The sequence below is a fragment of the Paroedura picta genome, chromosome 3, assembly GCF_049243985.1.
Source record: "Paroedura picta isolate Pp20150507F chromosome 3, Ppicta_v3.0, whole genome shotgun sequence".
Taxonomy (NCBI): domain Eukaryota; kingdom Metazoa; phylum Chordata; class Lepidosauria; order Squamata; family Gekkonidae; genus Paroedura; species Paroedura picta.
In genome coordinates, this window is record NC_135371.1 from 9,499,854 (window position 1) to 9,512,383 (window position 12,530).

The following is a 12,530-nucleotide window of genomic DNA, read 5'->3' on the forward strand; positions in this document are numbered from 1 at the left end:
GTTCTCTCTTGCCCCAGAGGGACAGACCAGAATGAATGGGATGAAATTAATTCAAAAGAAATCCATCTAAACATCCGGAAGAAGTTCCTGACAGTCAGAGCGGTTCCTCAGTGGAACAGGCTTCCTCGGGAGGTGGTGGGTTCTCCATCTTTGGACATTTTTAAACAGAAGCTAGATAGCCATCTGACAAAGAGACTGATTCTGTGAAGGCAAAGGGGTGGCAGGTTACAGTAGATGAGCGATTGGGATGTGAGTATCCTGCATAGTGCAAGGGGTTGGACTAGATGACCCATGAGGTCCCTTCCAACTCTATTATTCTATGATTCTGATTCTGAAGCTCAAGTTGGACACAGGTATTGCCAGAAACAGTTCTCAGCTCCTTCCCTTCAAGACCACAGTTCTCATGAGGCTACTTTGAAACTCTGAAAGCAAAAGGGAGAGGAACAGGTGGGGCACAGCCTTCTGGGAATTCTAGTTCAGTGTTCCTAGAAGGGCGTGGCAAGGAGGAGAGGGCTATATAGTTCATGAGAAGAGGTGCTTCTTAGTTGTGGAGAGGGGTCTTCTGTGCTTTGGTGGGTAATGGCTTGCTTTTGTAGCTGTAGCTGTAGCTATTCTGAATGGGAGGGCTCTGGCTGCTGGGTTGTAAATTGAACAGCTTGAGTGTTTGTTTTCTTTTTTGGTGTTGCTGTTGTGTGCAAACCTGAGCTGAGGCGTGGTACTTCTTGTTCATAGCTAAAAATGCCACAAAAGCTAGTCCTTTTGCTCCTTCAGTAGACCTTAGCATGTGTGGGGTGTAGCTTTCTTATATATGCAGAGTTTGAGTGTGAATGTGCCTCTCTTAGGACTGTAGCTATCCTAAGAGTGTGTGTTGAAGGACTGCGTGGGGCTTTTAAAACTTAAATCCTGTCTTTACTCTTTAGTACTGTTGTTTTGTCTTGGTTCAATCAATTAACTGTTCTATGCCTGTAGTATCCATAATGGGAGTAAAATTCTTCTTGAGCTGAATGCCTTGGTTTGAAACAAATTCCAAATTTCCTAGTGCTTTTCCCCCTCAATAATATTTGGTACTTTAAGAAACACAAAATGCTCCAGTTGAGTTGGAGCTCGCTGGTTCAAGATGGGTTATTTGTTTCTTCAGCTAGTCTGGTCCTCCTTCTCCTCCTCTCCCAGTGTATAGTATCTCCAGCTGGTAGTAAGTACCTGAGGTATTTTTAATGGGTCTCAGAGTTACCTTGCTGTGTTTAACAGCAGGCCTGCGATGGAACAAGTCAGAAAGTAGTCCTGAATATACCTCTCCAAAAGGCAAAGGAACACCCACACATATCTCAATGTAGACTTCTAACCAGTGAGTAGCCATGTCCTGATAGTAAGGCTGTAGTAGTTGCAAGACTGATTGGTTTGTTCAGATTTTTAGAGAAACAAACTCCATTGGTGTTCTCTTACCATGCTGTACCAGGACTGGTACCATGTGAGTGGAAACTTCAGGTACTTCACAGGCTGTGGGCTTCTCTGAGTGGCCTTGCTAATCTCCAGGTGGGGCTTTGAAGTAAGGTTGCCACTTGCCAGCTTCAGGGTGGGAAATAACTGGAGATTTTGGGATGTGGAGCCTGGAGAGGCCTCAGTTGGGTACAAAGCTATAGAGCCCACCTTCTAGAACAGCCATTTACTCCAGGGGAACTGAATGTTGTAGTCTGGAGATAGATTGTAAAAGCAGGAGGCCTCCAGGGCCCACCTGGAAATTGGGAACCCTACATTGGAGTTCTTCTGGCATTACAACCGATCTCCAAACTACAGAGATCAGTTCTCCTGGTGGAAAAATTTGTTTTGGAGGGTGGAGTCTATTGGCATTAAACGGCAAGGTCCTTCCCTGGATTTTGCCCCCAAATCCCAGCAGTTTCCCAAACAGGAGTGGACAACCCTATTTCTGAGCCCTTTGGACTTCACCCCCATTTTTTCCCTATTCAAGATTTTGCTCCTCTCAAGCCGTTCCTGGTAACCTCTGCCAGCAAGACCTACTGGTGCTCCAGACAGCGACGTTCACCTTTGCTTGTCTGACTCATGGACCTTTTCAAGACAAAGCTGCGGGAGGAGGCCACATGCTCCATCTGCTTGGAGTTCTACATCGACCCAGTCCTTCTGGACTGCGGGCACAATTTCTGTCGTTGCTGCATCAACCGGTGCTGGATGGAGTTTCCCACCAACCCTGTCTGCCCTCAGTGCAGGAAGGCCATCCCCACGATGAGCTGTAGGCCAAACAGGTCGTTGGCTAATGTGGTCGAGATACTCAAGAACCTCAATAGCCAGGAAAAGGAAGAGGGCGAAGACAAACCCTGCAAGAAGCACTCGGAACCCTCTGAGATTGTCTTTTGCAAAGATGACAAAGTCTCCCTCTGCCTGGCGTGCGAGGGGTCTGAGGAGCACAGAAGTCACCACTTGGTTTCTCTGAAGGAAGCTGCCCAGGAGTATAAGGTAGGGAGGGAGTGGCGTGCCTGACGATAAGTTAAATGAAGGCTGGTTAAGAAAAGCAGGGCGTTGGCTGAGGAGGAGAGTTGAAGTCAAGGAAGTGTGTGAGAGGATTAAGGTTGACAGCTCTGGTTTGGGAAATACCTGGAGATGGGTGGGTGGAGTCAGGGGAGTGGCACAGCCTTTTGGTAACTGTAGTTCAGTGTTCCTGGAAGGACGTGGCCAGGAGGCCCCTCCTGCCCTCCCTGTTCCTCCCTGAGCACTTCTTCAGTGGGGTGCTGCCTTTGCACTGCCCAAGGGTAGGAGACATCATAGAATCATAGAGTTGGAAGGGGCCATACAGGCCATCTAGTCCAACCCCCTGCTCAACGCAGGATCAGCCCTAAGCATCCTAAAGCATCCAAGAAAAGTGTGTATCCAACCTTTGCTTGAAGACTGTCAGTGATCATGCCATATTGTTATAATACAAGTCCTGTTTTGTAATAGACTTAATTACAGAGAACTGTTTTAGATGGGGGAGTAGTTATTTCCCTTGTATTTTGATTTTCACTCTTTCTTTTCTTTGGATATTCAGTGTAGGGGGAGACAAAGGATAAGTGGGAGTAGGATTATTTTTGTTATTTAGTGAAGATAATGCAATAATAACAGTATAACGTAACATATGTTATTTTATTGTATTATGTATTATGTTTTTTGAAGCTATACAGTAGATTATCTGCAACTAAAAAAGTAGAAAATGTATTGATTTCTTTTTCAGATGGAAACTTTTTCTTTTCTTTTTCATATTAATGTTTCAAGTAATATTTTGGATTAATATACCTTTGAATTTTTTTTAAGAAAAAAGATTAAATATGTGAAATTTAATGTTGCTAAAATTGGCAGCTAAATTATATTTTGTGTCATTTGGCAATATGGGATGTGAGAAAAGGCAGACCATCTTGTCATATTCTGATTTAAAGACTTGTTCTCAACTAAAACGTTTTGTGTTTGGATATATGATGTATAAGGGAAGACAATACCTTGGATGAATTTCAGATCGTAATTCGAAAAATTGTTATTAAGTGATAATAAGAATGGATGTAAAGGGAGAATGTAACCATCAATAATATGATGCAAGTTTTATTTACAAGCTGCGTTTTACTTCATTTTTTTTAATAAGATTTTTTCCTCAAAAGCTAAGAAATTGGGGCTTGAGGGAAGGATGGATAAAAGGAAGGCTCTTGAGGAAGAAAGCAGAAGTAGATGCTCTCCAGGGGTGGCTAAACTGTGGCTCTCCAGATGTTCATGGACTACAAGTCCCATGATCCCCTGCCAGCAACATTCTCATGAGCATTGTAGTCCGTGGACATCTGAAGAGCCAGTGATCCTGCATTGAGCCCCAGGGGGTTGGACTAGATGGCCTGTATGGCCCCTTCCCAGTATAGGATTCTAATGGTTCTTTTTGCCAGTGTTTAATACATTAACACAGCCAATTGTTTCCCCTTCCCTTTCTCAGGATTCTTTTTATAGCCATGTGCAGGCCCTACAGAGTGAGAAGAGAGAAATTCTAGCACATAAATTAAATGCTATACGGGAAAACGAAGAGTCGATGGTAGGTGTCTATTTCTGGAAACTGCCTGAATTGACCTCTGAGGGAGGTGTGGGGTGCATGGAGAGAAGATCAGCCTTCCCTCAAGGGGACCACAGAATCTCACTGAAAGACTAATCCTTTTCAGAAAAAAACCCCCTTTATCAGCAGATTGTCATGGGGTCAGCGGGCGGGCAGAAGGGATTGTGTGGGTGCTTGGCTCTTGTCCCCGTTTCTTGCACGCCCAGGGAGATTCCGATCGCCACTTTCGGATCAGAAGGTGAATTTCTTCCCGGCTACACTGGCCAGGGGTTCTGGTCGGGGGGAGGATAACCTGGGCATGGAATTGGGGTCCCTGTGGGGTGGGCACGGAGTTGTGCTGCCAAGGGTAAGGTGACCAGATTGTCCCACTTTTGGAGGGACATCTGAGAGCACCTGGCAAATTGAACTTATGTTGCAATTAAAAAATTTATATTTACAATACGATTCTTGCGTTCTATGAAACTTTTTGCTGCTCCATATAGACCAAATTTTAAATTAGGAACACACACACACACACACACACACACACACACACACACACACACACACACACACACACACACGGTCAATGGTGTCCTGCTTTACCAATGTTAAAATCTGGTCACCTTAGGCAAGGGGCTCATGCTCTCAATGCACGGGGAGTGCATCTTTGACATCTTGACTCCGCAGTCCTGGTCTCCTTTTGCAGGCACCAACCTGTTTTTCTGTTGCAGAAACTTGCAGAAACAGAGAAGCAAAAGACACTGCTGGAGTTCAGGCAGCTGCAGCAATTCCTGGCGGATCAGGAGAGCTTCCTGCTGACCAAGATCCAGGTTGTGGGCAGGGACCTCGCCAGCCAAAAGAACGAGCAGTTGTGCCAACTCTCCGCCGAGCTCTTCTCTCTTCAGAACGCCATCCAGCGGCTGGAGGAGAGATGTCTGGAAGCCGACAATAACCTTTTGAAGGTGAGACCAGGGGCTGTTCCAACGGAGATCTTCTCCGGGAGAAGGGCAGGACCGAAACTTGCATGCCCTCCTTAGGTAACCGTCCATCCCAGGAACGAAGGAGGCTGATGGGAAATGCATTTGAGGCTGCTCAGATGGTGCTACTGGGGGACTCTGAGTGGTAATCCTTGTGGCAAAATGCAGAACAAACGGCTGAAACTGTTGTGTAATCCCGCTGGACGGCGTTCTCGGACAAATCAGCTGAGGATCGTATGACTGTAAAATGCATTGAGCATCCTCTTGCAGCCTCAGTTTTTCTTGGGGCCAGACAGGGAAAGAGGGGCAGGGTTTAGAAGAAGAAGTTGGTTCTTACATGCCGCTTTTCTCTCCCTGAAGGAGTCTCAGAGAGGCTTACAGTCACCTTCCCCTTCCTCTCCCCACAACAGACACCCTGTGGTGACGTTGAGAGAGCCCTGATATTTCTGCTCGGTCAGAACAGTTTTATCAGCGCTGTGGCGAGCCCAAGGTCACCCAGCTGGCTGCATGTGGGGGAATGTGGAACCAAACCCGGTTTGCCAGATCAGAAGTCCGCACTCCTAACCACTACACCAAGCTGGCTCTCATTCAGTTTCTCTGTTTGAGTCTGATTTTCCTGATTTGCTGTTAGCAATTTTAAGGGAGAAATGCCTTACAGCAGGGGTAGTCAACCTGTGGTCCTCCAGATGTCCATGGACTACAATTCCCTCGGACTATGAACTGGCCATCATGACAGAGGGGATACAGTCTGAGAAAGAGTGCTTGCCCTCGAAAGCTCACATCTTGAATAAATCTTTGTTGGGCTTAAAGGTGCCACTGGACTCTTGATTTTATTGTGCTACTTCAGACCAACACGGCTACCCGTTTGAATGAACGAAAGCACTCATCTTACATCTGCAAATGTACAGCAAGAGATTGAATTTGAAGTCAAACCAGTTTGGGGAAGAGCTTTTGCAGTCTTGTGGGGACGATTTATTTACGACATGCAATATCACCCTTCGGGCAAATTCTGCTGTATTAACCAAATATGCCCATAAGGGCAGCCAGGGCCGGGCATTGAACGTTCTCTCTCTCTTTTTAGGATGCTGAGAAGACCTTGGAAGAGTAAGTATAATTAAATTCCTCGTGCCGCGTCGATGACCGCAGGGCTAACTTGTTGTGGGAATCTCAAAGAACTGTTCAGATAACAACCCCCTCCACATGGGGGTGGGAAAAGCAGCATGTGGATACCAGCAGCATGTGGGCTAAAGTGGCCTTTCTCAACTTTTTTAGCACTGAGAACCGCCTGAAGGGGACACGATCCCTCTCGGCTAGCCTCCTCCATTTGCACAACGTGCCCACCACCCTCGGAAGTCTCTGCCCCGCTCTCTCTCTCTCTTCCAGGTTCACAGTTACAAGTAGGGCAGGACATCGCAAGCTGCTACCCTTTGCACCTCTTTTAAAATGTAGAGATGTGATCATTTCACACCTCAGGGAGTCTCTCTCACTTAAAGAAGACATCAGCTGACAAGGGAGCCCAGCCCACTTTAGCCATAAGCCTTCATTGACAGAGATTTGGCACAGGGCTCAGACCCTGTTCCATTCATATGGTGCTACCATTTATTCATGTCTTATTATGTACACCAGGGGTAGTCAAACTGCGGCCCTCCAGATGTCCATGGACTCCAATTCCCAGGAGCCCCTGCCAGCATTCGCTGGCAGGGGCTCCTGGGAATTGGAGTCCATGGACATCTGGAGGGCCGCAGTTTGACTACCCCTGATATATACACATACAATATGCACCACCAAGGTATTCAATTGTGTGCATGTTTCTTTCCTTTAGCCAGGCAGCCCCATAGGGTTGAACAAAACATGAAGTTTGTTTTTGTTTATGGCAGAGGGGTGGCCGGATTGTGGCTCTCCAGATGTCAATGGACTACAATTCCCATGAGCCCCTGCCAGCTGGAAGGGCTCATGGGGAGTGTAGTCCATGGATATCTGGAGAGCCACAGTCTTTGAGAAGCACTATCAGACCCTTAAAGCATGGAGAAGAGTTTTGTGCGGGGGGAAAAACCATCTGTAAATCATTACTGTTTCTCCAGCTGGCAGGGGATCATGGGAACTGTAGTTTGGCTACCCCTGATTTATGGCATCAGCATAAGAAAGCAAGGTAGAACTTACAAATTTTGGCTTCCTCTGAATTTTGGAACTGTGGCCCTCTTCCCGCTGCTGGGAGCTCTTTGTTACAAGCTGATCCAAGGCAGCTCTTCTGCACAGTTTCACTTCGTTGGATACCCTCCTTCCCCCCCTCAACTCCTCAGCTGCCGACTCCCAACTATTGTCCTTAACTGCTGTTTTCCACCTGCTACGGTAATGACTGGGGAAGGCACTGGCAAACCACCCCATATTGAGTCTGCCATGAAAACGCTAGAGGGCGTCACCCCAAGGGTCAGACATGACCCGGTGCTTGCACAGGGGAGACCTTTCCCTTTTTTACTCTTCAACATTCCATCAGCTCTCATTGGCTGCTCTGAGGGAGAGGCAGAACCTACCCTGCCCTATCACAGACTTGCTTTGGGAGGGCAGGAAAGCAGGACTGGTATTGCATGAACAGGTCTTGTTCTTCATTCCTTTTTTCCTGGCTGTTCCCGGGAGTTCTGGAGGGTCATGGAGTGTCTATTGTTTCCTTCCAGCTGCAAGAAAAAGCCAAAGATTAAACTTCCCAAGGCAATTCCGCTTCAACTGAAATGGAGGACTTGGGAGCTGTGTGAGTTCAATGTCCTTCTGGAAGGTGCAGCAGCGCATTTCAAAAGTAAGGGGGAGGAATAGCACCAAAGTTATGCCTGCATCCTCTGTCTAACAGCCAAGTAATACTCCTTGTGCTGATCAGTTTGGGGGGGGGAGTGGCAGAGGACTTCAATATGTTTCTGTAAGCCCAAATGTAAATGCTGGATTTGCAGGAAAATTTAGAAAGTCAAAACGTGAGACTATCAAAAAAGCCAACCAACAAATCAAAAACAACAGCCCACAAACCTCAAAATACCCAGTCACCTATGGCTACAGTTTTAGGCTGCCATAATGGTTTCTGACAATACGATAATGAAGCTGAAAGGTAGAGGGGAGGAGATTGGGTGTATGTGTGTCTAGGGAGAAGAAAATTTGGGTTTGTCTGAACCACGGTCAGGAAGGGCCCTAAATGAATTCCCCCTCTTTGAGCCAGGTGTTTCTGATATACATCCCAGTTTATTAGTCTGGCTTGTTGGATTGTTAGATTAGAACAGTGGTTCTCAACCTGGGGGTTGAAATACCCTTTCACAGGGGTCACGGCAGGGCAAGCAGCTTCGCCGGGGGGGGGGGGAAGGCCCCATCCACACAACAGCCTTGCAGGGTAGATCGAGATAGAGTCTTTGTCTGTCTGGAGCAGCGGAAAAGAGCGAGATCGGCCTGGTGGGACAAGAGGCAGAACTAAACTGAGAAACTCCAGGAAAAAAGCATGAACAATGTATCTTCATGCCATTGGTCAATTTCAGTTTAATTTCTGTGAAAGAACACTTGCATAATTTTATGGTTGGAGGTCACCACAACACAATGAACTGTATTAAAAGGTCGTGGCATTAGGAAGGTTGAGAACCACCTGTCTAGAACAAAGAGGGCCAATAGGAATTAGATGGTTTTAATTGAATTTTAGAATTTTTATTTGGATGTATTGTATTTTGGATTCTTTTTACTGGTATACCCCACCCTGAGACCAATTTTTTGAGATGAGCAGAAACCAGTGTGAATGAATGAATGGACGAATCAATCAATCCGTCAATATGGTACCACAAATGCCATGGGCTCTTTTCTCTCCCACCAATGGGACTTTGAATATTTACAAGCTTTTGGCGAGCTCATCACTTGAACAAATAACTTATTTATAGGCCAGTAAAGGTTTTGGATTTGAATTTGACGAATATCTTATCTCAAGGTAAGAGAGACAGATTTCTGAAACCGTGATATGGCGTTTAACCCCTGTCATTTTTCTTCTTCTTCAGATACTCTGCAATATGGGATACAGCCACGGGAAGGTAGGCAACAGTTGGGATTTCCAGGAGATCTCTTACCTGGTATCTCTGATTTCTCCCCAAATTCTGCCCTTCACAGCTCCCCACCCCAAATCTCTAGGAATTCTCTAGGCCAGAGTTGACAGTTCTGTCCCTCAGACAAGGGCTCCTTTAGCCACAGGTAGTCAACCTGTGGTCCTCCAGTTGTTCATGAACTACAATTCCCATGAGCCTCTGACAGAAAACTACCCCTGCTCTAGTCTCCTTCTGAAGCCAGAGGCCTTCACTTCCAACCATAATGGCTACATATCATCCGTATTCTATCTGGGGGCCATGATGTCCTGCCACTGCCTCTGTCTTCTCCCTCTTCTCGCCAGCCAACGTGATTTTGGATCCTGAGTCGGCTCATTCCCAGTTGGTCCTGTCTAGTGACGGGAAAAGCGTGAGGTGGACCGAGACGGAGCAAGACGTGCCCGAGACGCCCAAGAGATTTAAGAAGCAGTTTTGTGTGATGGGGTGTCAGCAGTTCACCGCCGGCAGGCACTTCTGGGATGTGACCGTGGAAGGCCAGGAGGACTGGGCCGTGGGGGTCGCCACCAGCTCTGTGGACAGAAAGGCCTTTCACTCTTTTACTGCCGAAGCGGGGTTCTTCGCTATGGGGAAGCCGTCCAAGGAGTACAGGCCTCCCAGCTTCCCGGAGCAGAACGAAGATATCAAGAAGATCCGGATCTTTCTGAACTGCACAGGAGGGCGGCTGGTCTTTTACAATGCGGAAACGGCAAAGAAGCTCTACAGTTTTACTCACACCTCCATCCAAAGGGAGACCCTTCAGGCTTTCTTCTGGCTGAGGGGAGACGCCCGGCTCCGTCTGTGAACCAGACGGAGCTCCTTGACCTGCTTTTTGGCCCCTTGGGCCTGGCTTCCTTCCCCCCCCCCATGTCCACCCTTTCTTCTGCAAGTCTTCTATGAGCATTAGAGGAACAGGCTTGGTGTGACTCAAGAGGCAAAATCACAATACGCAACGAGCCTCCCTTCTGTTTACAGTACAGATTCCTGGAGCTTTCATGCGTTGCCGTGCAGTAAGGGAGTGAAGGAGTTTTGGGGATTGGGGGTGGGTTAATCCGAAAGGGGGTGGGGGATTGTGATTCTTAAATCTGTTTTGTAAAAACCTTGCAGCAGTTAAGTGGATGAAACCCATTTTGTCCTGCGCAGTGTTTTTTTTTAAACTATTGGAATAAAGGTTTTGCTTCTTGCTTCTTTTGTGTGTTTTCTGTGTCCTGACACAAGTGCTGCTGTGGTAGTTTTTATTTATTTATTATCTCTTCCTTTTCTGTTCATGGGGAAAGCAACCCGGGAGGAGGCAACCTATTGAGCTTTGTGGCTGGATGGTGATTGGACCCCCAACTCCTGCATCTAATTATCTTGGTCCTTTTTCACATGGGACAGGTGAAACCCCAGTCTCCTTGCAGCTGCCAGGCCAGGGCAGCAGCAACAGGGCTACCAGTTGGTGATTTCCCCAGACTTTCCCTGGTGGCCATCTCCCCTCTTATCAAGAATATAATTTTCTCCGAGAGCCAGCATGGCACAGTGGTCAAAAGCGGAGGCTTCTAATCTAGCAAGGCAGGTTTGATTCCCTGCTCTTCCACATGCAGCCAGCAGATTGACCTTGGGCTTGTCACAGTCTTGATAGTGCTGTTCTCACAGAGCGGTCCTGTCAGGGCTCTCTCAGACCCACCTACCTCACAGGGTGTCTTGCTGTGGGGAGAGGAAGGGAAGGGGATTGTAAGCCATTTGGAGACTCCTTCAGGTAGTGAAAAGCAGGGTATAAAAACCATTTGTTCTTTTAAAATCAGTAATGAATGTAGTTGCTAGGATTATTGTTACATTTATTTTCTGCCTAGAATCTCCTCGGCTTTCCTCCTCAGTGTTTGGACGTGCAGCCTTACCAAAGCCCTGGGCTTTGTGGGGGTGGCAGGGGGTGGTGGCTTAAAAATCTAGTTCCTAATTCCTTCCACACCTCCCGATCCTTTCCTCTCCATTTTGTAAGCTACTTCCAACCACTACGAATCTTGGAAACCAAATAGCCCATTGGGGCATGGATTATCTAGGACAGTGGTCCCCAACCTTTTTATCACCGGGGACCACTCAACGCGTGACAATTTTACTGAGGCCCGGTGGGGGGGGGGTAGTTTACTCCTCTACTCTCAACCACTGCCCTAACGCTCTCTGGTCGCTATGGTAATGTTTAAACATCCCCTCAAAATAAGATACAGACACGCCACAACAATGACCATAAAGAACATTTTATTTTCATGGAAACTTTAACTCATGACAATGACAAATCAATGGGAACCCTGAGCTTGTTTCTCTGCAACGAGATAGTCCCATCTGGGAGTGATGGGAGACAATGACACCCAAAGTGTGTTGTAAAGAACTGGGGGGGGGATGAAGTAAAGGGTCGGGGGGGGGGCGTCCTTCGGGGCCCACCTCCAATTAGTCGACGGACCACATGTGGTCCACGGCCCACAGGTTGGGGATCGCTAATCTAGGAGGTTCCTGAGCTGGAACCCAGGCCAGGAGACCCCAAAAGCCAGGCACCTTGAAGCCAGCCAGGTGGGACAATGTCTCCTGGGGACTCCTGAGAATTCAACATTGAACCGAACAAACTACAGAGGGAACACGGACCGTGCTCTAGGCAAACAGATACCGAAAGGTCGGTGTAATGAAAAGTCCGTGTAACTAACGTAACTAAATAATGCAGAACATACAGTGTATTTTTAGCAAGAATATTAATGAACAATATAATGAATAAGTAGAGTATGAACTGCAAGCATGGTTTTAACAAGCCAATAAAAATGTATACAACAGGCAATACGGTAATGAAGAATCCAGAGAAAGATAATGGAATGTCAGCACAGTTTGCCAGCCAAATACAAAGGGTGGCTCCTTTATCTTCTCATACAAAATGGTATCCAAGGAGAATTCATGCCCAGTGTGCTTTTTCACCCCATCAAGCTTCTTTAAGGGGCAGACCAGGGCTGTAAATGTGTATAAAGCTATGAATCAACAAAGTCTTCTAATGTTGTGACGAACCACTTGAAGAACATGATCAGTTTTGCAAAGTTAAACAGAGGAAATGGCCTTCTTGCTGGAAAGAAACCTCAGCATGCCCAAATTCCTCCCCAGTTCCTCAACATTGGGCAAAAGTATCCCCCTAAATCCAGGCACTGGATTAAAGGTAAAGGTATCCCCTGTGCAAGCACCAGGTCATGTCTGACCCTTGGGGTGACGCCCTCTAGCGTTTTCATGGCAGACTCAACACGGGGTGGTTTGCCATTCCCTTCCCCAGTCATTACCATTTACCCCCCAGCAAGCTGGGTACTCATTTTACCTACCTTGGAAGGATGGAAGGCTGAGTCAACCTTGAGCCGGCTGCTGGGATCGAACTCCCAACCTCATGGGCAGTCAGCTTCAGAC

General features: G+C 47.1%; 1 protein-coding gene across 1 annotated transcript; it reads left to right on the forward strand.

Moving 5' to 3' along the window:
- The first annotated feature begins 463 nt into the window (after positions 1–463).
- On the forward strand, positions 464–10,306 carry LOC143834337 (E3 ubiquitin-protein ligase TRIM7-like). The gene is made up of 8 exons (XM_077331071.1): positions 464–572; positions 1,967–2,469; positions 3,959–4,054; positions 4,786–5,016; positions 6,113–6,135; positions 7,704–7,822; positions 9,045–9,077; positions 9,431–10,306. Exons 2-8 carry the CDS (start codon positions 2,059–2,061, stop codon positions 9,925–9,927), a joined length of 1,410 nt encoding a protein of 469 aa, XP_077187186.1. The 5' UTR covers positions 464–572; positions 1,967–2,058; the 3' UTR covers positions 9,928–10,306.
- The last annotated feature ends 2,224 nt before the right edge of the window (positions 10,307–12,530 follow it).

What these genes read in the sequence shown, in the direction of transcription:
- LOC143834337 (XM_077331071.1), top strand. Translation starts at nt 2,059, where the DNA reads ATGGACCTTTTCAAGACAAAGCTGCGGGAGGAGGCCACATGCTCCATC. An exon ending in GCTGAGAAGACCTTGGAAGA is followed by an intron (nt 6,136 to 7,703) that starts GTAAGTATAATT and finishes GTTTCCTTCCAG; the next exon opens with CTGCAAGAAAAAGCCAAAGA. An exon ending in TGGGATACAGCCACGGGAAG is followed by an intron (nt 9,078 to 9,430) that starts GTAGGCAACAGT and finishes TCTTCTCGCCAG; the next exon opens with CCAACGTGATTTTGGATCCT.